At 37.9% G+C, this 26380-nt stretch overlaps 2 protein-coding genes across 5 annotated transcripts; both read left to right on the top strand.

Annotated features, from left to right (window-relative positions):
- Positions 1 to 163: 163 nt before the first annotated feature.
- On the top strand, positions 164 to 6909 carry LOC129455042 (transmembrane protein 196). 4 transcript variants are annotated; one of them, XM_055219676.2, is made up of 4 exons: positions 164 to 770; positions 1239 to 1295; positions 3789 to 4043; positions 6304 to 6909. In XM_055219676.2, exons 1-4 carry the CDS (start codon positions 624 to 626, stop codon positions 6370 to 6372), a joined length of 528 nt encoding a protein of 175 aa, XP_055075651.1. In that variant the 5' UTR covers positions 164 to 623; the 3' UTR covers positions 6373 to 6909. The 4 variants fall into 4 exon arrangements, with proteins under 4 accessions (XP_055075651.1, XP_055075650.1, XP_055075649.1 ...); XM_055219675.2 differs by having other exon boundaries at positions 165 to 770; positions 3789 to 4058; XM_055219674.2 differs by having other exon boundaries at positions 169 to 788.
- Positions 6910 to 8584: 1675 nt separating this feature from the next.
- polr1f (RNA polymerase I subunit F) lies at positions 8585 to 17976 on the top strand. The gene is made up of 4 exons (XM_055219671.2): positions 8585 to 8942; positions 15766 to 15907; positions 16002 to 16210; positions 17511 to 17976. The coding sequence occupies exons 1-4, from the start codon at positions 8650 to 8652 to the stop codon at positions 17896 to 17898; spliced, it is 1032 nt and encodes a 343-aa protein (XP_055075646.1). The 5' UTR covers positions 8585 to 8649; the 3' UTR covers positions 17899 to 17976.
- The last annotated feature ends 8404 nt before the right edge of the window (positions 17977 to 26380 follow it).

Raw genomic sequence — 26380 nt, 5'->3', positions numbered from 1 at the left:
CTGTAATAACGTGTTATAATGTCTTAAACATACTTGTCAGATTCGATACATTCACCGGGAGAATTTTTACTACTGCACAATCCGCGTTTTTACGCACCGTTGATTAAGGGGTGCGCGTGCCTATGTGCGCGTCCGCGTCTTGCGCTTTATAACATCTCCTTCAAGATCTCCCTGCCAGATCAGATCTTCAACATTCTGGGCGTCCCCGTCAAAACGTATTTACCACGCGTTAACCGTATATAACTCAAATAAAATGCTTTTATTACTTACTGCAGGAGAAACTCCAGGCTGATCGGGGGAGGAGCTTTTACGCTAAACTGGTGGTAAATCACATGGGGCAGGAGGAGAAGCAAGCATGGTAAACGATGTGAGGAAGAGGAGGAGGGTAAAGTTTATCTGATGGCAGTTACGCACGGTGGAGAGCGCTTTTGCGCACTGATGCACGTTTCCAAGATACGCACTGTCCTCGCGCCTGGATATCACGTCTGGGAGTGCTAGTTTAAGGTTCTAATGGCCATGCTTACAGTTATAAGGATATCTGTTTGGTTTGTCAATGGAGTAACGCGTTGAAAAGGGGTATCGTATATTTTTGCGCACCTGTCAGGAAGGATGCCTGTGGGAAGATGTGCACCAGCCGGAAGATCATCTGGAGTTTGTTGTTTCTCTCGGTTCTGGAGATAGGACTCGGGGTGTCCAGCATCGTCCTGGGCGCTGTGGGCATCATCCGGGCTAAAGCGCAGCACAAAACCCAACAGGGAGACGCATCTCCGGTATGGAGCGGAGCGTGTGTACGTCTGACTTTTTAGTCTTTATCCGGCATACATAACTGAACAACTTTCAATGACATCAAAGCTGCACGAAACTCTGTTAATGTTTTTGCAGTGTAGTTTCATATTTCATTACTTTGAATGGCTTTATAATATTACTTTATGGCTTTTCAGTTACACTAAATAATATCATGTAAGACTTACTCTTTTTTTCAATTATTGTCTCAAGATACAAACCAGTAACATCTTTTCTAAGGCATGTTTATAAAAGATGCTTGAAACCAATGAATTGTCTTTTATTCAGAGTTTTACATTAAGTTGCCTCATGTATATGTCTATATATTCGGCTTTAGTATCTTTTACTGTAATCTTGCTTTTTAATCTTGTTAAAGTCTTAATAAATTGTTACTTTTTGGTGATGAAATATTTGACTGTATGACCGAGAACCTCTTATATTTTTTACTCTCATAGTTTCTTATCTGCGGTCTATGTGGCATGCTGTGTGCACGGAAGAGAACAGGACTGATTGTGAGTACACACGTACTGTACACATACTGTACGCTTTACTGTACTACTACAACAACACACACAATCCAGTATCATCAAACACACATTCTTCAACAACGATAGTCGCATTTCACTCTTTTACAGAATGGAAAAGCTCAGTTTCCAATTGAATTACATTCAGAACGGATAGGGTTTGTTTTGGGATGCAATATCACACTGCACACAGCCACAAAGGTCCACATCAGGTGCCTGAGAGTATGTATGTGTAAATATCTCGGCATACATCAGTTGCGAGAGGAGATTCAATTAACCAGCGTGGAGTGGAGAGAGACGCCCCAGTGGATGCAGTTAATAACAAATCAATACCGAAGTGAAACTTTAGTCTGAGAGCATTCACCGTCTCCTGTTCCATCTCCAGTTGGATCTGCTCTAATTTCATATCAATCCCTGCTTCCGCACTTCATGTTCATCCTCGGCTGTTTTGTTTACAAGCATTTGGGGTTTCCTCAAATGTAGCTCGGCATCGCCTGTAATGTTTCCATACTGTATTATGGAAAGAACCGTATAGCCCAATACTTCAGAGCTCCTGACATTAATGTCAGGAAATACTTGAACCCTTAAGCATCATGACTCTAAATCACATTACTGAATTCTTCAGTTGTCTCTCTGGGCGATCTCAGCAGCATTTACATAATTAAACAACGGTGTAGTAAACTGTAGCTTGTACGGTATAGTGCATATAAAATGTGTTTGGCTATTCCTCCTAAGTTTGTAATATGATACTGAGTAAGTTATAAAAGGAATCTTGGAAAAATGCGTACTGCATACTGCATACTTTATGTTGTTATGCAATTGCAATTCTCATGTTAGATGGAAAGGCATGTCAAGCCTGTTATTTATCATATTAATTAACTACATGAAAGAAAAGTGTATATACTATTTCATTTATAAGGACAACAACATTTGCAATAATATTATATTTACTATACGTATATTAGGGATGCACCAATGCAAAAAATTCAGTGCCGATATTCGAAAGACATCTACCAGTACTGATATATACCGATAGTTTTTTTTTTTACTAATTTTTTCAAATTATTTTGTTGTGAAATCCTAGTAGTGTAGAGCATACAAGCTGCTATTTTGTTGTTGTGAACTTGTGACCCAATTCAAAATAATCCTACAGCCGATGTCCAATAGTGAGAATAATTACTTTTATCTGCTGATACAGATTATAGGCCGATATATTGGACGGTGCATGTATACTCATTTCCCCTTTGTTTGATTTTTTTCTTCATCTTTCCTTAAAAGCTGCTTTAAAGCAATGAAAACGCTATACAAATAAATGTGACTAAACAAACATAATGAACTATATATGGAGGAGTGTCTTTCAGTTTGCCATCATAGGATAGATGCAGGAGCCTCTACTGTAATGTGAGTAAAATCTGCCCTGAACTGTTGATGGGGTGGTTTTTTATTTGGCAGACAATGACACTGTCTGGACATCGTGACCGATTACAAAATCACAAGAGCAGCACATTCATTTTCCCTGTACACAAAGGTCTCGTAATCTTACCCTGTATACAGTATTCCTGCTGTGCTGTGCACTTCTCGCTTAATTTATTTTGACCTTTTAACTCTAGACAATCACACACACTTTAGCAACCTCCCAAATTTCCAAGCAGACATTTTGGTTGTTTGGGATTATGGCAAATCTGCAGCATCTCGGAGCATAGTTTCAGTCGATCAATTTAACTCTAACCTTAAGACATTCTCATTTAACAAAGCATTCACATAAAATGTCATGTAAATGTACCCATCCTGCAATAGTTAGTTGGTCCAGAGCAAAGCATTCACATAACTCATCTGGGCAATATACTTATGCCGCAATAGTTAACCTGTCTGGAACCATGTGAACGGCCCCTACGCTAATTGGATTCTGTACCTCTGTCCCTTTCTCGTCCTCGACTCCGAGGACAATAAGACAACGAGACCCAGTTCTTGCTGCTGTGAAGGTCATCACACCACTGATCCAATGACCTTCCTTCAACGTGATGCCTAGACGATGTCTGACCAACGACCACCGGCGGAACAGTTTAATCCGCTTACCCGTTTACATACCTCAATAGTGTATATATATATGTGTGTGTGTGTGTGTGTGTGTGTGTGTGTATCTCTCTCAGGGGGTTTTCTCCTCCTAGGAGTTTTCCCCCTGGACTAGCCAGGAGCGTTTTTCTCCTAGGGGTTTTTTTCATCCCCTGGAGAGTCCCCCACCATTGGCTTAAATTAATACTTTACTGTATACGTTGCATTATTACTACGCTTGCTTTTCTATGCTTTTCCTACATCTATTAATGTTTAAGCTGCTGTGAAACAATTGTGAAAAGCACCATATAAATAAAATTGAATTGAATTGAAAAAAAGTTTGAGATGATCTGGTGCCATTTTGCTCTCCATTTGGTCATTTTTCTTTCCACATAAAGTATACTACGAAACACTCTCCATCTCTTTCAGATGATAATCTTTTCCTCCTGCTGTATTTGTGGATTAATCGGGGGAATCCTGAACTTCCAGTTTGTCCGTGCACTAGTCAAGCGTCCGGATGCCATGCGCTCTCTTCATCTTGCTGTCATGTCTCTGGCGTGTTTCGGGATCAGCAGCTGCACGCTGTCCACCTGGTTGACCTGCAGGCTGGCGAGCAGCGAGCAGCAGCGGATGTTTCTGGAGCGAGAACATTCACTGCATCACTCGCACGAAATGGCAGAGAAGGTACGACTGGACTTGGTATGTGTGTGAGGTCTTCATGTGCAATATTAACCCTGTTCACATTAACACACACAAACTACTGATCATATCAGTGCATGCTATTCTAACAATATTACTTCATAAACCTCTAAAATGACTCTAGGCCCAATCAAGGGTTCATTTTACATTAGACTAGTAAACATTATTATACTAAATTCTTGATAACAGTTGCTGAAGTAAATTTATATAAAACTTTTCAAATGAAGTGAATGCCTATAAAAACATATCTCATCTTTTCCTCTCCCTAAACAGGCAGTAGAAATGTTAAAACATTGTAAGATGAAAGTTTTGTATAACAATTTTCATATTATTGCATCCCTTTGTTGTTTTTCTCACTTTTATAAGTCACGTTGGAATGCCTAGATGCCTAGATATAAATGTAAATGAAATGTTAACATACACTTTTGGGTACTTGGTAAAGGGATGTGCACACCAAAGCTTTTACGCCGGCGGCCGGAGTATGTTTTCAATTGTTTTCAATAAAAGCCAGCAGCTGGCGATTTTTTTTCCGCACTGAGCACCGAGAGTTGAAAAATATTCAACTTTAGGGGAAGCACAGCCCCTCAATGTCAGTTCTCACACCGCCGACCAATCACAGTGGAGGAGGGGCGGGATACACATCACAACAACCAACCTGGCGCATCGTTTAACGACTGATAAACAAAGCAGAAGTATTATAGCAACCAAAGCGCTGAAAAACGCGGGCATTCGGCTGCAAAAAAGCTGGCAGCCTGGTGTTTTCAGCCGCGTTTAAAAGCTTTGGTGTGCACACCACCTAATGGTTAGAAGGGTACATTTGACCCTCAGTCACTATGGGCCCTATTTTAATGATCTTAGCACATGGTCTAAAGCGCAAGACAGAGTCCTGCATGAGTCCATTTTTGGAGACCCATTCCGGCCCGGACCTGCAAAGTTTGAACCTGTGAATTTTAGGAATGTCACAATCCACCCATTTTAGACACTTTTATGCGGGTACCCGACCCGTTGCAGGACTCTGGCACAAGGCGCAAGTGAATTTAAGGAGTGTACGAATCCATGTTTGCTAGTTTAACGATGGGAAAAATGTTTGTGCGCCTGGCACACAGTCTAAAAGGGTTGTTCTTATTCTCGTAATGGGCGTGTTTTGGGTGTAACGTTCAATAAACCAATGATCTCCAATCCCCTTTAAAAGCCCAGTTGCGCTCGCACCATGCCGATTCCCTATTTACATGGCAGAGTTTGTAAACGGACAACCTGTAAGCTGAGGAAGAAGACCACCAGTTTAATATTGATGTTAAAAAATTGTGTTGTTTTCTTCATTCAAATGGTTATTTGTGTAAATAAAGCTTTGGTTCTCTTTAAAAGTCATCATTTCAGTCATGGAGTAATAAGTAAAATAAGCTGATAAAGTTTGATGCATGATCACTGTAACCTTAAAGGTTTTTATACGAAAATTTACAAATATGCAAAAAACGGTTTGCATAAGAAAAATACTTTATATTTGTAACAAACAGGCGATAAAGAATAGGCTTTATGCCCAGCTGCACTACTTCCTGAACTTTAGGCACCGCCTTGTTTACTGTCTGCCATTATTGGACAAACTGGTTAATCCAGGTGTGTCTGATTATTGTTGTTGTGACTGAGGTCAGGCACACCTGGATTAATCAGTTTGTCCAATAATGGCAGACAGGAAACAAGGAGCTGGCTGAAGTTCAGGAAGTAGTGCAGCTGGGCATAAAGCCTATTTACAAACGTGTGAAGAGCCGTTTCAGCACTTGGACAGCGCCGTGAATGTTTTAAAAAACGGTTCTCATCTCATCAAAAATTATAACGGCATTGGGCTGAAACTAGCAAAAAACACTTGCATCGCACCTTGTGCCGCATTGCGTTGGGCGTATGATATCATGGTCAAAAAAGTGCTGTGGTTCTTTAAAGCAGTAAATTGATACTTCTGAAGAACTAGAGAATGAAAACTATTTACAATATCATCCAAGAACCTTAAGACATCCAAGTGTAGCTGCTGGTGTTTGCTTATGTAGGTAGGAATCATTATTATTGTTCATACAGGTACTTTAGGGATTTAGGAACCACCTAGAAGAACAACCTAATGTGCAAAATCATCAAACCACTTTAGCAATCAAACGACAAAACAATCTTAACTATTTAAATTGACTCTCTTCTGTCTTAATGTACATCTTTCAATAAGCGACTTCTCACAAACCCTGCTGTTCTGTATCTGTTTTAGGAGGTTTTGGATAACACCAGTAATGGCATCTCACAAATCTCCTTTAGTGGACGGAGCGCTTCACCGTAAGCTCAATGCCCACACACTCCTAACAGCACAGTTCTTTCATCTGATTGGCTGAGGCAAGCTGACAGTTCTACATTCTGATTGGCTGATCATGCTGACCGTTCTCTTGATTGGCTTAGGCAGGCTGACAGTATAGAGGCGGTGATGGATGTCCTTTATGAATGTTCAGAGAGCAGACAGGTGAGATGACAGTATTGAGTAGATGGGTCACTGTCACTTGATGACATCAGCAGAGGTCAATACTGATGTAACTTGATAACCAGCGTACAGAAAAAGGACTATTTTGATTGAGTACTAAATAAGCATGCACATTCTCTCTCTTTCTATTTCTTTTCAATATCTCTTTCCCTTTCTGCCGGTATTTAAATAAAGGGAATGATGAATCTGAAATTTTAATCCTGATATTGTATGGTAAACTGAATGCATTTATTCTGATCGTATAAAGTGCACATTGTAAAATGCCTGTATAGATATTTATGAATTCACAGTATTTTTATATAGAGGCTTCATATTGAAATGAAATAAAGATGTCAAGTATAATTTGTGTCGGTGATCATTAACACACACATACACGTTCCATAGTGACTTTCCACGGTTTCCATCAATGTTGTCAAAATTTATTACAATTCCTTACTTAAATAGTTTTTTTTTTTTTAAATGAGCTTGTTCAATTATATATTCTTTCTTGGACATTTGAATGCTTTTCCTACAGTATATTTTTATTCTGTCAATTTGTGTCATACCAGCATATATATGATATTTTTAATAATTTAGTAGACATTGCACTGGAGAATACGATATTACAGGCCACAACAATATATATTTTCTGTGAATAGTCTGTTGTCTGAATTAGTCAGTGTCAGTTATGTTACTGTCAAACTCTGTTACCAATGTACTAACACTGTTGATAGCATGTAATGGTTCATAATGTTGTAAATGGTTTAATTTCGGAGCTGGTTCGTTTGGTTTATGCCTTGGGTTATTTGAAGACTTTTTAGATACCCCTTAGGGGAGAGTAATGGGGAAAATAATAATGTATGTGTGGTGGTTCCTATACGGCAAAAAATATATTTTCAAATATAATTTTAAAATATAAAAAATGGACAAAAATATATGTACAGAAATATATATTTTGAAATATTTTTACAAAAATACATTTTTCACATTTTTTGTATATTTTAAAATATACTTTAAAAATAAAAATACTTTCAAGCATTTATTTTCATGTTCATTGTAAAAAAAACTTTGTTACAAACCTGTTAAAAACAGGTTTAAAAAGATAAAATTAAATATATTTTCAACTGCAAAAAATATATATTAATAGTTTTATATTTTATACATACGTCTACATTTTATACTATACTTTATACATTTTATACCAATTTTTATAATTTGGCCAGGTATATTTGCAACTGCAAAAAATATAGTTTTATATTTTATACATACTTTATACATTTTATACCAACGTTGATATTTTGGCCAGGAAACATATTTTTTTACCATATGGGTTGTGAAATTAGAAATGTATTTGTTGCCCCTGAAATACATTTTGAAATAGGGATGCATAACGATTAATCGCGATTAATCTAAAGCAGAATAAAAGTTTTTGTTTACATCATATATGTGTGTGAACTGTGTATAATAACTTCGTATTGATAAATGCAGACACAAGCATGTGTATATATTTAAGAAATGTTTACATGTGTATATACATTTGTATATTTATGTATAATTTATATATTATATATAAATATAAATACTTATTTTTTTCTTAAAATTATACATGCATGTGTGCATATTTATATATACATAATTGTTATACACTTTTATTCTGCTATAGATTAATCGCGATTAATTGTTATGCATCCCTATTTTGAAATATATGTTAATATGTAAAAGGTTAAAACTAAATATATTTTCAAAAAATAATATAGTACTTTCTACCAAATATATTTAGCATATATTTAAAACATATTTTTGGCAAAAGAAATATGTTTTTATGGGTTATGCGCTAGCCCTAATGGCAGGTTTCCAAAAGTTTGCTGGTTTGATATTTCTCTAAGCCAAATCTAGTGTTAGTAAACTACACACTTTAAACGATGTAATTTCTTCTCAACTGCGTTTAAATTGTAAATTTAAATTTAATTGTTAAATTTAAACCAAGATCTTACAAAAAAAGGTGTAATTATCCTGAGCTCCGCTGGGTGTCGCACATCACTACGCGCGTCTCACATCCGAACACACGAGCAAACGCACCACGTGTCCCTCCACAAGTACAGCATGGCGAACTGGACTCAACAAGAGTCAACCGGAGAAACAGAACCTATAACAAACCCCGTAGATGTGCCTAGTGTCCAGCAAATACCCAGCGCAGATGCCGGCGGGAGCGCGCCCGTTGTCCCGTGTCTGATCCCATCGTTCGCGGACGCGGTGAAGTTGCTGGACGCTCGCTACTCGTGTCTGGTTGTGGACACGCACCGGAGACACATCGCCCTGCCGCCCGTTTACATGCGCAAGAAACGGACAGGAATACAGGAAGAGCTGAACGCAGATCTGCTCAAATACTCCAGCAGGTAACATTACTGTCAACACAAGATAATACCAAAGTATCGTTACCATGGCGTGTTTATATAACGTTACTACATGTTATTCCCATGCACTTAAAGACAGAATACTACGGTATTTCCACCATGTTAGAGTTCATAATATGGTGCCATGTACAAAAACGTGGTTATACTATGCTACTTTGATATTTATGTCACTGGTTTAATAAATGTTGATCAAGTTTTCCCAACGTTAGTTTTTGGTTATTTTTGGGAACGTTCACGTTCAGTGAAGCAGTAATTGTTAGCCGTAAAGTTACAAATACTTTGGGCATGTAACGTTACTTCCAAAGATACTATGGTATCATCAGTGTGGTAGAGCCCATAATGCTGTGATGTCATGCCAATGTTTATAAAACGTGGTATTACCATAGCATGTTTTTGTAAGAGTTATATAGTTTTATAATTGTCAGTTATTGACCAGCATGAGATAAGTTACACTATTTGAGTGTGGGGTGAAAAGTTGATGTGCACCTTCAAATTAATAAAACTCATTTTTTTAGTCTAGGAGCCTAATCTTGGTTTAAAGACAATTTTAGGTTTTGGAGGTGAAAATACCACAAAAATCGGACTTTTTCTATGTTTAAATGCTATAATTGAGTCCCCGGTGCTTCTATCAATTTAGAAAATGTGAAAAAGATTAACCTAGTAACTTAGTTTTGGTAAACCATTCTCTGCAAGCATGTGAACAAATAGCTAATTGAAATTTGGCTCCCCTTGTGATGTCAAAAGGGGATAATACCGCCCCTTAATCTGCACTATCCAACTGTGGCACTGCCATTTAGTGCATATAGGGAGAGAGATAAAAAAAAATTGACAGCAAAACTGAGTTTCAAAATTTTTGCTCACACCTACAAATTGGCAATTTTAACATGTTATAATAAATTATCTATATAATATGTTGAGCTAAAACTAGAGCCCGACCGATATGCGTTTTTTGGGGCCGATGCCGATACAGATATTAGGGAGTAAAAAAAGACCGATAACGATATATCGGCCGTTATTCTTTATGTGTATATTATAGTTCAGTATATACTACAGTATATTATATAGGGATGCACGATAAGAGAAAATTTGACCGATACCGATAACCGATAATTAAGTCATCTTCATAGCCGATACCGATACAGATACCGATAACCAGTAAGTGCAATTTTTTACATTATAATGTTCGAAATAACTTTCAGATTGTGCTCCTACGAGAATAAAAAATTCCAAGATGAAAGCACTGATGAAACTGATATTTTGGTGTTCTGGCACAACTATAACAGCAAACATTAGTACTCCTTGACTCTTCCACTTTTTATTTTTTGTGCAATACACCACAATACTTAGTAACAGAAAGAGTTTAACAGTACTATGGCTTATCTGCAATTAAATTACTTTAAGTTGAAGTTTTTGTATAACAAACAAGAAATTAATATATCCCACCTTTAGTGCATGAGGATGAGGTAGGTATACATGTCTTTAAACATAAAATAAAATTCATTAACATTTGTCAACCTTAAATACATCTTAAAAACAAAAGTGCACTGATAAAACTGATATTTTTGCAGCTCTGGCCTTAACAGAAAACATCAGGCCTTACTTATCAAATGTTATTGTGTGTAAGGCACCACAATACTGTGTGACAGAAAGGGTTTAACAGAACCTGTCATGGAACTCTGGTCTGCAATTAACAACTTATTAGTCATTAACATAAGTATTTCACACATAACAAACAAGAAATGCATCTATTCTACCTTTAGTGCATGAGGGTGAGGTAGGTATCCTTTTTAAACTAAAAAATAAATACAATTCATTAACATTTGTCAACCTTAAATACATCTTAAAAACAAAAGTGCACTAATAAAACTGATATTTTAGCAGCTCTGGCCTTAACAGCAAACATCAGGCCTTACTTATCAAATGTTATTGTGTGTAAGGCACCACAATACTGTGTGACAGAAAGGGTTTAACAGAACCTGTCATGGAACTCTGGTCTGCAATTAACAACTTATTAGTCATTAACATAAGTATTTCACACATAACAAACAAGAAATGCATCTATTCTACCTTTAGTGCATGAGGGTGAGGTAGGTATCCTTTTTAAACTAAAAAATAAATACAATTCATTAACATTTGTCAACCTTAAATACATCTTAAAAACAAAAGTGCACTAATAAAACTGATATTTTAGCAGCTCTGGCCTTAACAGCAAACATCAGGCCTTACTTATCAAATGTTATTGTGTGTAAGGCACCACAATACTGTGTGACAGAAAGGGTTTAACAGAACCTGTCATGGAACTCTGGTCTGCAATTAACAACTCATTAGTCATTAACATAAGTATTTCACGCATAACAAACAAGAAATGCATCTATTCTACCGCATGAGGGTAACATGTTTTTCAAATATAAAAAATAAAAATAATTAAATAAATAAAATGCATTGACATTTGTCAACCTTGTAAAAAACAGAAGTGCATGCTTAACAAAAATGAAGTGCATCGGGCATAGAAATGATATAGTTTAACATAAAAATATAAACAATAATAATTTGATTTCCAATTTGCACTACTCAACCTGTCTCAACCTTCTATAAAGTGCACATTTTTCACTTCTCTGTTTAATGTCCATCATCTTTTCTATTTGTTACATTAGGCATTAGTGGCAGATTTTTTTTGATAAACAAAAGCATCTCTGCCTTCTCACATCCAATTCGGTTTCTTTTTTCATCCATAACATTTGCAGCAGCAGAAAATAAGCGTTCACTGTCAATGCTGGTGCAAGGGGCTGACAGGTATTTCCTTGCAAGTGAAGCAAGGTCTGGGAACTGGGATTTGTTGCGTTTCCAGTATTCCAAAGGGCTCTCTGATCTAGGAATTGGGGGCTCCGAGAGGTACATGTTTATCTAAAGTAGACAATGAACAAAGAAAAAATTAGGCTGTTACATTTTGGTCTATTTTTAGAGACAAATAAACCTAACTTATATAAACAATTTAATTACCTGCCCCTCTGTTCGGCTTTGGGTCATCTCTTTCGTGACATCATAGTTTTCTTGAAGGATTTCTTCATACATTGCCAGCAAGGAAACATTGCCACCATCTGTCTTGGTCTTTTTAACTTTTGGTTCATCCACATTCTCTGATGCACAGCTCATCATTGTCTGCAATTTTTCTGTTACTTCTCTTTTCATTGGTTGGTCAAAATAGCAGTCCTTATACCTGGGGTCCAAGATTGTAGCAAGATAAAACAGAGGCTCTCCATAGATATGACTGAATCGCTGTTCTATGGCTTGCAGTAGAGTGGTCTTTGAAGTTTTAACTCCATGATCTGTTGCAACAGTCTTGTTTAACAGACGTTTTAATGCCACAATGGAGGGGATCACATCAGCTACTGTGGCTGTAGATGAGCTGATGTATCTTGTCAGCTGTTCACATGGGTCAAGAATGGTCATCATGTTTTCAATTAATGTCCATTGTTGTATGCTCAAAAAAGCAGGTAATTGAAAATCTACCGCATATGCTGCAAGGGCTCGCCTCTGATCCAACAAACTTCTCAGCATATAGAACGTGCTGTTCCATCTCGTGGGCACGTCTTGTTGAAGCCTCATCTCTTTCATGCCCAGTTGTTTTTGCAAGTCTTGCAGACGGGAGGTGGCAACTTGTGAATGTTTGAAGTGACCTACCATCTTTCTGCAGATCGAAATACAGTCTGTTATGCTTCTCTGGCTCAGCACAGCCTCGTTTACCGCGAGCTGTAAGGTGTGTGCCATACACCCCAAGCTTGCAAGCTCACAGTCCTGCATGGCCTTGATGATATTGCGTGCATTATCCCGAAGGACAACATGCACTCTGTCTTTTGTTATACTCCACCGTTCTAACATTGCTTCAAAAGCTTCGCATATCATTGCCCCGGTATGCGATCCGGAGCACTCCTGTGCGTGCAGCAGAACTTTCTGCATGTTAAAATGTTCATCAAACCACTGAGCCGTTAAACTAAGCATACTCACCGGACTAACATCAGATGTCCAGATGTCCGTGGTGAAACTTATGTGTAGTCCATTTTTGTCGATCAAATTATGAATGTGTGTGGCGACTGACTCATACAAAGCAGGGAGGGAAACATCAGAGAAGAAGCGGCGGCTTGGAAGGGTGTAACGTGGCTCCAAATGCTGTACTAATCCGCGAAAACCCAGATCCTCTACTACAGAGAAAGGTTGGTCGTCGAGGACTATAAACTTGATCACTGTGTCGTTTATAGCTTTTGCCTTTTCGCTGTCTCTGGAAAACTTTTTAGCATTTTCAAATGCTCGCTGAATGGGTACAGTGACGCTCGGTGTTTTAGCCTTCGCGCTATTAACTTTAGCTGCAGCTGCCGCGGCTTCGTATTCTTTCAGTACATCTTCGCCGCGATGACGACCTCTCAAGTGCGATATAAGATTAAATGTGTTGAAACATGATGAATTTTTTCCTCCTCTCGGAACCCTTGCTGAACATTTTTTGCAAATAGCAAAAGCATTGTCCTCCACTGCCACCGAGAAAAACTTCCAGACCGGCGAAGACATGTTTGTTTACAGATGATGACGTGGTAAGCACGACAGTTGAGCGCATAATGAGCGCGACAGTTTGAGGTGTAGTCAGTTCCGGAAAGAGGATAAAGCAGACAGATTTATTGATTTACCAGCAATCGTACTGTATCGGATGTAGTTATCGGATTTCAGTTGTTTATCGGATCGATAAAAATGACGTAATTCCCGCCCATATCGGCCGATAATTTATCTGTCCGATAAATATCGTGCATCCCTAATATTATACTAAAGTACTGTACATAGAATACACTATATACTTTAACATAATATACTGTATATGAATAAATACAATGCAATGCAATGATCACTCACATATGTGGTGATCACTCACAAATGTGGTGATCCAACACTTATATTGATGTGACAAAGATATGTACTATAGGCAAGAAGTTAACAATAAACTTTATTATCCAAAATTAGTTGGATATCAGTGCACTAAACGGTAAACTTGACTTATTATAAATAACTTTAAAACACAAAGAGAACAAAATACATAAAACTTGCATCATTTGCAGTTTTGACGAGAACGTTATAAAGAGAAACTTATGAAGTCATTGATTAATATTAGCTTTACAGTAAGTTGTGTACTTCACAAATTAGTTAGCTACTCACCGTTACGAAGACAATGCTTGACGGAGCACATACTAATGTACGCTATGTTTAATGTTGTGCACAACGTTTTTATAACACAAACCCAGGGTTCCGTGCAAACTTTAAACTTTTATAAAAATAAAGCGTCTTCGCCCCACCTCTTTTATTTAGCAAGGGTGTAGAGTTGCGCAAGCTTATTGAATCAATTGCTCTGAAATGAGCATGTTACCTAAAAACACAAGCAGCAGTAATCTCATATAGTGATATATAAGTGCACGGCTGCGCGTAGTTTAAACGTGTCATTTCTCCATCTCGCGTCATTTCTCCGCTTGCGTTTTAACTCGCAAGTCGACAAAAGAGACGGATTAAAAACACCAAATGTAAACGGGAATGCGTCTCTCTTGTCCACTTATAATCCAATCGACCAAAGAGCGTCTTAAGACCAGGTGTAACAATGTTGTGAATAAGACACTGCGTGACTGCTTCCATGCCACCTGAACTGAGAGACTGACTGACTGAAGTGAAGTGAAGCGGGTGGGGGATTGGCTGGTGTAACTACAGTGAGTGATCTGGGTCGCCATTAGCAACCAGTATGGCGCACTCTGCTGGACAAACAAGTACTTACATCTTTCAAATGCATTTAATGTGTTCTGTAACAAACGTTCATATCGGCGCATATCTGCGGCTTATACGCCGATACAGATATATCTGCGACATGCTCATATCGGCCGATAAAATCGGCAAAACGATAAATCGGTCGGGCTCTAGCTAAAACATCACATATGTACCCTGGGGACATCAAAGATTTATTTTACAAATTTAAAAAGTTGTGTGAAATGTCCCCTTTAAACAGGAAAAAAGTTTATTTTAATAAATAAAAACAATGCAATAACTAATTAATTTTATAAATTAAATTATAAAAATTGTAATGTTTCACGACAGAAATGCTATATACATGAAGCCATAAGTCTCAAGTAGTTGTGATTCAAATTACATAAATTAAATAAGTTAAAATCACAAAAAATAAGGTTTGTCACATTTTTATTGGCCACTAGGGGTCACTGGTTAGCTGCATACTCATCACAAATTAATAAATTACTGTCACTCCATTATCATTACTGCTAAAAGGTTGTGAAATATGAAAACTACATTCTGAAAGCTTTCTAATGATGTACAGTCTGTCAAGATTTTTAAGTTTAGAATATGGCATTAGTGTTATAAATATGTAAACTAATTGGGCCTGCCTGTGACCATTTAGAAAATGAAACTATGTTAATCTTTCCCAAAATGATGATGACAATTGAAAACTACACTTTTAGACCTTTCAAATAATTATAGTTTATATAAGAATTCACTTGCAAAACACTGAAGAAAACTTTAGCGTCCCACTGGCGGTCTGAATGCACAGTTAGCAGGATTATCAATGTTTTGAGGCACACTCTTATTATAAATAAATGACATTTAATAAAACATTAATGAAAACTGTATATCTGTCCAATGGTGTATAGTTTGTCACGATTTAATAAAGTACATCCAAATATTGAAGTAAACTTAGTGACAGTAAGGGGGTTAATCTTGTACTTTTACCCTTGATGGCTTCCATTATCATGCATTTGTTTATGTGTTGCAGTCTGAAAGGTGTTCCTGTGGCTTATGATAACATTAAAGTGGTGGGACAACATGGAGATATTTATGATGATCAAGGATATATTCACTTCAATATCGAAGCATCATTCGTGGTCTTCAAACCAAGGAAAGGATCGAAACTTGTGGTATGTTTCTCATGATGATGCTGTTTTTGATGATGTTTCATTGGGTGACCATGATCTCCAAACTGATTTTGTTGTTGTGTTGTGCATCTCTCAGGGTGTAATTAATAAAATCGGAGTCGGCCACGTCGGCTGTCTGGTCCATGGCTGCTTTAACGCGAGCGTGGTGAAGCCCAATCTGCTGACCCCAGAGCAGTGGAGAGACTCGGGGCTGCATGTTGGAGAAAGTCTGGAGTTTGAGGTTTTCCAGCTGGATGCTGATTCTGCGGGGGTTTTGCTTGTCAGAGGGAGGCTAGAAAAATCCAGGTATGTCACAAATAAAATGGTTCTCCGCTTAATCTCCTTATCCGCTTATATGTGTGTATATACATGTATATCTCCCAAGGGTTTTTCCCTCCTAGGACTTTTTATTTTTTATTTCCTCGGCTAAACAACCCGGGGTTTTTGTTTTTTCTTTTAGGGGTTTTTTTAACCCGGGGAGGTAGCCTGCTTGGGCTTAACTTAGCTTCTTCTTCTAGACGTCACATTAGTAATACGCTCGCTCATAATGTCGAGTCATAGCCGCAGCAAATTTGACTGCTTATGCTATTTATTATTATGTTGTGCTATCTGTCGTTTTTTTGTGCTTTTACTGCTTCTATTAATGTAAAACTGCTTTGAAACAATTAAGTATTGTGAAAAGCGCTATATAAATAAAATTGAATTGAATTGAATTGGTTTATATCATGATCGTAGTCTCTGTCTCAGATGGCTGACCTACACGGCATCCACCGACTAGTAAAAGCATATTTTTCCATCAGACAGTGGTCGGATGTTAAAAACAGCATAATGCTTTGAAACAAGGAGTAAAAAGCAAAACTATCGGTATCGGTAGATGTCATTATTAGAGCCCGACAGATATATCGGCAGGCTGATATTATCGACCGATATTAGGCATTTTCCAAACTATCGGTATCGGCATTCATAATGGCCGATAAATTAATATAAAAAAACAGACGAAATATCGGCCGATATATCGGATTTTAAAACCAACAAACATTTGTATCGGTATCGGCCTTCAAAATCCTTTAGCGGTCGGGCTCTAGTCATTATAAGCAATTGAATATCGGTAGATGTCATTATTAGAGCCCGACAGATATATCGGCAGGCTGATATTATCGACCGATATTAGGCATTTTCCAAACTATCGGTATCGGCATTCATAATGGCCGATAAATAAGTATAAAAAAAAAACCAGATGAAATATCGGCCGATATATCGGATTTTAAAACCAACAAACATTTGTATGGGTATCGGCCTTGAAAATCCTTTATCGGTCGGGCTCTAGTCATTATAAGCAATTGAATATCGGTACAGATATTTTGTAGCGGTGCATCCCCAGTATTAAATGTATTTATTATGGTACTGCTTAAAATGTTTGTTGTACATTGTGTACTAGAAAAGTAAGCAGTATATACTGTGTAGGAGGCAGTATGGTAGTATTTCATTTCAATCGATGAAAAGCTTCAGTAAGTCGCATTGTGGATCAGACTTCATGCTTGCAGTCAAACGTCTGGCTATGTGAGATGCCATCTCTCACTAATCTAATTTATATTTGTTTTCTCAGGGTGCAAGAGCTTGCGGCTCAGACTGAACAAAACGACACCGATGTGAATCTAGAACCGGAAAACACAGAAGATACCGACAGTCCAAAACCTAAGAAGAAAAAGAAGAAAGATAAGCGTGAGAAACAGGCCGCATCAGAAGACAACAGCGAGAACCACGAACCGGATGTGGACGGGTTGGAGGTGGACTGCAATTCAAACAGACTGCACAAAAAGAAAAAGAAGAAAGAGAAAAGAAAAGATTCGGATGAGACGTTACCGTCGGAGCTGCCGGCGAGTGACTCCAGCAGCGGGTACTTGAGTGAAAAGACCGGCAGAAAAAGACAAGCAGCTGAGATTGAGGACGATTGTGAAATGCCCGTTGCCAAAAAAAAGAAAAAGAGCAAGTGAAGGCTTGCAGAACTATAAATGAACTATAATTTGATTGTGCCTGAAATACACAATATAATAAAATGTATATTCAACATATATATTGTGCAGTTTTTATGTTGACCTGAAGAGGGCAGTATGTGTTCAGAAACATCACAGCCTTGATTTTAGCATACATGGAAATAAAAGCAACATTTCATGACATTCTGTTATTTTGATAAAGTTAAGCTTGAAAAAACTTATAAGTTATAACAGTGACCACTTTATTTCAGAATGAGTCATTTGGTTTTTTTACATGAAGTTAAGCAGTCATCTAATATTAGCTCTATTTACATCTCAACTTTAATAAGAGCAAATGGACATAAATATGGTGACCTTTAACATAATGTTTAGAGTTCCTGACATTAACACTGTAACAAAAATGCAGCATAAAGTTAAAACAAATTGGTTTTGCGAGTCAATCAACCATATATTTAAGTTTTGACCTGCATTAGTTATTTTTGTTGTAAGTTGACATTTGTTTAGCCATCTGGGGTCAAATGCTCCAGTAAAGATGCAATTTTACTTGCTTTTATCTTAAATCAGTCGGTATTTGCAGAATATGATCATTTTTCTGCTTTATAGATGTGATTTTGTAGGGTTTGTTGTGAGTTATTAGTCTGCAATGCTAAAAATAACTAGCATGGTCATTGAGACATTGGGTCTCATTCACTAAGCATGCATACACACAACTTTCTTTGTGAAATGTGCGTTCGGACGTTTTAACTAACAAATCATGAATTAAAAAAAATTATACTAAAATGTATTCTAAATATTTCCAATAAGGTAAGAACAACTTAGACCACACGTATGCAATAATCATGAACGAGGAAAATATATATATATTTTTTCTTTGTTTATGAATATTGCGTACGTGTGGTCTAAGTTGTTCTTATGTTTTTGCATAAATTTAAAATAAATTTTAGTATGAAAGTTTGTGTTGAACCATGATTTGTTGGTTTAAACGTCTGTACACACATTTTAGGAACATATTTGTGCGTACGCATGCTTAATGGATGAAACCCAATGACCATTATTTTATATGTCAAGGTCTATTTATTTTATAACATTACTTTTTAGATGATTTGAATACACAGATTATATGATAATGTTATATAATAATTCATCTTTAGTGTCTTTATGTTAAAGGTGCAATGTGTAACTTTAGAGAGGATCTCTTGACAGAAATGCAATATAGTCTACATAACTATATTATCAGTGGTGTATAAAGACCTGACAAAATAAACTGTATTGTTTTTACCATAAAATGAGCCATTTTATCTATATACACCATGGGTCCAGTACCTAATGACCCTTGTTGTTTTAGTTGTTTGTGATATTCAACAATATTTTGTGAAAAATGTAAATCTTAAAAATGCTTTTAAAAAATTAAATGTGTATATAAATAACTTACTGAGCATGGAAGTCTTTAAAAGCAACATAAATGCATGAATGTTAAATCTCCTGCCCTGTATTTCTTATTGACCCTGTCTAGTTCAGATTTTTCTTGTAATGTTCTGGACCACTGGGAATAGATACTGGGAAAAGAGCTAAAGGTGTGTATGGGAAATCTCCTAGCTTGTGAATAAATATGTGTCAGGGGAAATGTGTATGAACATCAGTACAGTAAATCAAAGGTCTTCAGCCAGATCAGAGCTTCAAACGCGCACACAGATCTTCTTTATCACGCAAGTGTCCAGCCGTTCCTCCAAACTCACATTGGGTTTGAATCAAAGATCTGAACCTGGATGAAGTTCAGATTCGAGTCAGCTGGGATTACGTCCAGACTGATACATTTTGCTTTTCTTTTGCCCCTTTTTGTTCAAAGACGAAGTGAGTGTTTTTCACAGCTTTGGAGGAGTTTGGATCCCCTCATCTTTCAGGATCCAGGGAGCGCTGTGGGAGGCGTCGACTCGGATCAGGACCAGACTGGCTCATAGTTTGAATTGTTCTCACTTATTTTATCCATGGCAGGGGAGCGCTGTGATTCAGTAGGGGGGTGAGAATATGACATTTTGGGCCTTCACTTTTGATAAATGGCCCTCACGCTTCAGGTAAATGATGTCTGTTTGAGGTTACGTGGGGTGCGAGACGAACCGAAGCTCTTGGAGAGAATCGCTCTGAATGTGAGTTTGATTCTTAGGTCTGAACTTGAATGATAAAACACATCAGGGTGGTAAAAATGTTTCAAATCAACACTTTTATAAAAAATAAAGCCTTAAAGGCCACCTATTATAGCATTTTTACAAGATGTAATATAAGTCCCAGGTGTGCCTAGAATGTGTCTGTGAAGTTTCAGCTCAAAATACCCCACAGATCAATTAATTACAGCATGTATAAAATGCCCCTATTTGGGCGGAGCAAAAACGCAACGTTTTAATGTCTGTACCTTTAAATGCAAATGAGCTACAGCTCCTCACTTCCTTACAAACAGACAGTTCCCGTAGGTCTGATTAATACAGTCTGAGACAATAGTATGTAATTGACAAAGTACAACGTGCTGATGGTGGAAACTATGGTTATGCAGGACTGTAAGTGGGCAGGGCTTTAACAATGTGACCTCACATTGATAAGAGAATCAAAACGGCATGTCTAACGAGACTGCTTTGATTTAATGGGAATTAAAAAACAAGGAGCAGGTGGATTTCTTTCATCGTAGGGTGGTTGTGTTCACACACTGCCAATACACCTTGTAAAAGCGGATTTTGCATAATATGCGGCCTTTAAACATTTTTTTCACAGCAATGCCTTAGAAAAAAACATTATTGCTTCCTTAAAAAAAAACGTTCAGTTAAAGGAGTTATTGCAGTTTGTATGTACTACTTGGATTTCTCATTAAAATACTGTAATTTGAAACAAGAAGTTTAAAACAAATCGGCACAGAATTTTTTTATGGGTGCATCCCTGGTACCTGTGAGGTACTTATATGCACCCTTTACATCCAGTAACAGCTTTTTTGTCTGACTGTGGGTTCACACCAGCCGCATTTGAGGCATTAAATTCGCGTCTAGCGTGTCTAGTTTGCCGCTTGAACATTTTGAGTTTATGCGCTTCATTCGCGCGTGAAATTCTAGTCATCGAGACATTCACACGGAAATTCGCATCATGAGAGGGGCTTCTGCGACTCCGCTTGCTTCCTGTAATCACGTCACTACTAGAGCAAGCTCCTGATTGGTTAACATGGCGCGTTTTTCCGCCAAAGTTCAAAATTTTCAACTCGCGCGTTTCCCGACGCTCAAGTCCCGCAAACCTAGACTTGCGAATGAGGCGGAATCGCTTCCGCTAAACGCCTCAATTGCGCCATGAGACCTCCAGACGTGCGTCAGCGTGTCTTCACATTGACCTAACATTGAAATTACTTGCACTTGACGCCTCTACCACAGCTGGTGTGAACGCAGAATGAGAGTGTAGACAGCTAACTTTGTAGGGTTGGTCTACTTTTTTCAAAAGACATTGCACACTGTTAAAAAATGCAACAACATATTAAAATAACTTGGTTATGCAAGTCAATTCAACCTACTATTTTAAAGGTGCAGTGTGTACATTTTAGCGGCATCTAGTGGTGAGGTCGTGAATTGCAACCAATGGCTCAGTCCACTGCTCACCCCTGGCTTTTGAAACACACAGAGAAGCTACTATAGCCACCACCAGACAAATAGGTCATCATCGGAGACAACTTAGTCAAAAAAGTTTGTTCGGGAAACATGGCAGCCCAAAATGGCGACTTCCATGTAAGGGGACCCTCTGTGTATGTAGATAAAAACATCTCATTCTGGTAATAAACACATAACCGTTCATTATGAATGGTCTTAACACACCTTTGATAATATAGTTTTGTATATTATTTGCATTTCTGTCAAGAGATCCTTTTAAAAAATTACACACTGCACCTTTAAGTTTTGACCTGTCATAAGTTGACATAACTCATAAAAACAAATTGAAATTGATTAACTCAATTTGTTAAGTTAAAGCAGTGCTTCTCAAATAGTGGGGCGGGACCCCCACGGGGGGCTCGAAGCGACACCGGGGGGGGCGGGCGAGACCCGGGGAAAATACTTTTTCAGGAAGTGTTTTTTTTTTTTTTTTGCACCGTCACTTAAAGACATTACAACCCAAACACGCTGATAAGCCGCTTGAGTTTTTTATTATTATTTATTGATTATATTTAATTTTTCAGTATCAAATGGTCAAAAAATATACTGTAAATAAGGACTGATTTATTTTATTTCAGGCAAATTGATGCATTTTTAGTCTTTTTTGTTACAGACTAAAAAAACAATGTTAATAAAGTTATTCTTTGTTGTAAGTTGATTGATGTTTCTTTTTTTGTGTTTTCTTTAATGTTAATAAGGATACAATGTTTTGCAGATGTGTAATTTTATAGACAAATTATACTATTTACAGTCACACGAAATGTTTACTTCTTCCTAGGGGGGGCATGACAGAAAATAATTGAGAAGCACTGAGTTAAAGTAACATAAGAGTTAAATTGATAACATTTTTACAGTGCATTTGCACCCTTAAAAGCCCACAGACTGGAGACAGACTTTTATTTGAGAAGGTGCCAAAACATTGAAAATATTTGTCTTTATACTCTCACATTATATCGTCTTAAGTTTTTTAATTTCCTGGCATAAATCCTTATTTCCTGCTTCCTTCGTTTTATCGTAGCATAATTGATGTAAAAAGCCTGAGCTGTTAGAAATCTCTGTGCTGATATTGACCCAGAATAACCTCAGCGCTCGGGTCTCACCGGGACGTTTGGTACCTGTCGGGAATTGCTGACTCATCGAGTCCAGACTAAACCAAACCCGCTGCCTGTTTCCAAACGCCTGAGGTTACACATCTGAGCATATAACTGCCCAAATTCTCCAGGGATGAGACTCATCTCTCTTATGTCTCCATGGAGACGGCACTGTTTTGGATGGGACTCGTGTTTACTGCTGCTTGAGTGGGTTGGAGGGTTTCTTAATTCAAAAACACGCTAACAAAACAAGCACAGAGTGCTTCTTCGTTTACCCAAACTTGGAGAGAAACCTCAGCATGAGATTCAGTTTGACTTTGATGTTGGTTTACAGAACGCGGGCGTTCTCAGAGGGACAGAGGAAGTGACCTCATCTTTTACACAACTCTCTTTTCACTTCACTTCTTTGTTAATTTGTGGTTTGAATGGTTGATGGGTTATTATGATTGAAGGACCCAACATGCACCACCCAGACAAACACATAATACAAAAACTAAATGAGGTCTGAAACAAGACAGATCTGATGGCTGGAGCTGAGATTTATGTCCATGTGTAGAGATGAACAGATGTGGGTGGAAAGGTTTTGGAGAGGTGGGTTTGTGGATGGGTTCGGGGGAAGCATCCCTGGTATCCGGGTCCTGCCGCGGAGATGAATGTGCTAATTGGATCTGGCTCTCCATACGTATCCTGTGTCAAAGTTTCCAGGCGGATGGGCTTTGAACCACACGCATGAAAGCAGCAGGGATTTATAGGAAATGATGGTCGGTTCTGACGTGTGGGTCCAGACTACCCGACACGCCCTCTCACACCTCACAGATCTCTGGACCCGATGCTGAACGACTCCTTTAATAATTACTGATCTGTAAGCAGTTCTGCTCCTTTCCAAACGCCAGCCCTGGAGAGATCTAAGAAAAAAACACTTAAACATTCAAACAGACTGACTAGCCCATATCTTGGCCTAAACCAGAGGATTGAATCATATCAAAGGCGTTTCTCCGAGGTCGCTGACATCCATGAAATCTTTTTATGGCTTTTTCAAAGGCATTTCTGGTAAATTTATTGCACTGTTGGCACCTCTGTTTTTTTACTTACATACTTTCTCAGCTAACAGGGAACGGTCCCGTAACTTTCTCAAAAGGTTCTATAAAGGTTCTCTTAAAGTTATTAAAAAAACGTTTTTGCAATAACATTAGTAGAGAGTTTCCCTAACGTTATCTGCAATTGATAAACATTCATACAATGTTCTAAGAACGTTAAAACAATGTTTTATAACCTGAACATTACGAAACATTCTTAGAACATTAATATAACAACAAACCGAACTGTTCCAAACAACGTTTTGATTAATGTTCTTTTAACCAAATAGTAACGTTCTAAGAATGTTTAAATAATGTTTTTATAACCTATTATGAACGTTAGGAAACATTCTTAGAAAATTAATCGAATTGTTCTAAAACGTTTTGAATAACATTCTTATAACCAAACAATAACGTTCATACAATGTTAGAACTGTTAAACAATGTTTTTATAACCTATTATGAACTTTCGGAAAGCATTCTTATGCAGGGTTCACACCAGACGTAGTACAGGCGGCAAGCGCAAGTGATTTACATGTTAAGTCCATGCAAAGACGTGATTAGGCATCCTGCGGCGCAGTACGCGCGAGTTGAAAAATCGGAACTTTGGCGGATTTCCGCGCGGCGTTAACCAATCAGGACCTTGCTGTAGTAGTGACGTGTTTGCAGGAAGTGAGTGGAGTCTCAGCAGAGTCGCAGAAGCCCCTCCCACGACGCGAATTTCCATGTGAATGTCTCGAATTAATAAAATTTCCCGCACGGCTTTCACATGCGAATGAAGCGAGTAAACTCAAATGTTCATGGTACGTACACACCAAACGCGGGGCATCACTTTACTCGCTCTAGATTACTCGCAGGATTTAACTTTGTGTCATGTGAATTATTTTCAACTTGGGCGTAGACGCGTTTGAGGAAATAGTAGTGCGTGTTTTTGCGGCAAATGCGGTGCCCATATCACGTCATTCACATCGTCCCACACGAGGAGGTGTCTAATCGCGTCTTTGCATTGACTTTGTATGTAATCTACTCGCTCAAATCATTGAACTCGCATCTGGTGTGAACCCACAGTTAAGCGTCCAACTATGCACGTTTTTGCCGCCTCTACCGCGGCTGGTGTGAATGCACCATTAGAACATTAATATAACAACAGACCGACTGTTCTATAAAAGTTTTGAATAACATTCTTATAACCAAACAATAACGTTCATACAAAGTTAGAACTTTTAAACAATTTTTTATAGCCTATTATAAACGTTCAAAAAACATTCTAATGCAGGGTTCACACCAGACGAGGTAGAGGCGGCAAGCGCGAGTGATTTACATGTTAAGTCAATGCAAAGACGCGATTAGGCATCCTGCGGCACAATCTGCGCGAGTTAAAAATCTGAACTTTGGCGGATTTCCGCGCTGCGTTAACCAATCAGGACCTTGCTGTAGTAGTGATGTGATTACAGGAAGCGAGTGGAGTCTCAGGAGAGTCGCAGAAGCCCCTCCCATGACATGAATTTCACACGCGAATGAAGCGAGTAAACTTAAATGTTCATGCTACGTACACACCAAAAGCAGGGCATCGCATTACTCCCTCTAGATTTCTTGCGGGATTTAACTTTGTGTCATGCAAATTTTTCGCTCGAGTTCAATATTTTTTGTTTGGGCAAAGACACGTTTGAGGCGAATAGTGCGTGTTTTCAAGGCAAATGCAGCGCCAATATCGCGTCATTCGCATCGCCCCACGCAATGACGCGTCTAATCGCGTTTTTGCATTAACTTTGTATGTAATCTACTCGCGCAAATCATTAAACTCGCATCTGGTGTGAACCCACAGTTAAGCGCCCAACTATGCGCGTTTTTGCCGCCTCTACCGCGGCTGGTGTGAATGCACCATTAGAACATTAATATAACAACAGACTGAACTGTTCTATAAAAGTTTTGAAAAACACTCTTATAACAAAACAATAACGTTCATACAACGTTCTAAGAACTTTTAAACAATGTTTTATAACCTATTATGAACGTTAGAAAAACATTCTAAGAACATTAATATAACAACAGAACGAACTGTTCTAAAACGTTTTGAATAACGTTCTTATAACCAAACAATAATGGTCTAAGAATGTTTAAACAATGTTTTTTATAATCTATTATGAACATTCTTAGAACATTAATATAACAACAGACTGAACTGTTTTTTGAATACCATTCTTTTAAAGGTGCAGTGTGTAAATTTTAGCGGCATCAAGTGTTGAGGTCGCGAATTGTAACCAACTGCTCAGTCCACTGCTCATCCCTCGCTTTTAAAACGCATAGAGAATCTACGATAGCTGCCAACGGAAAAACATGTCGTCGTCAGAGACAACTTAGTAAAAAAAGTTTGTACATTAAGGGCTTCTGTAGAAACATGGCGGCACAAAATGGCGACTTCCACGTAAGGGGACACTCTGTGTATGTAGATAAAAACGCTCATTCTCAGGTAATAAAAACATAACGGTTAATTATAAAAAGGTCTTTATACACCACTGAAAATATAGTTTTGTATATTATTTGGCATTTCTGTCAAGAGATCTTTCTAAATATTACACACTGCACCTTTAACCAGACGATAATGATCTAAGAACGTTTAAACAATGGTTTTATAACCTATTAT

This window comes from Misgurnus anguillicaudatus, chromosome 20, assembly GCF_027580225.2.
Source record: "Misgurnus anguillicaudatus chromosome 20, ASM2758022v2, whole genome shotgun sequence".
NCBI classification, from domain to species: Eukaryota; Metazoa; Chordata; class Actinopteri; order Cypriniformes; family Cobitidae; genus Misgurnus; species Misgurnus anguillicaudatus.
Note: the sequence above shows the minus strand (reverse complement) of the source record. Positions and strands in the feature narration are given on the sequence as shown.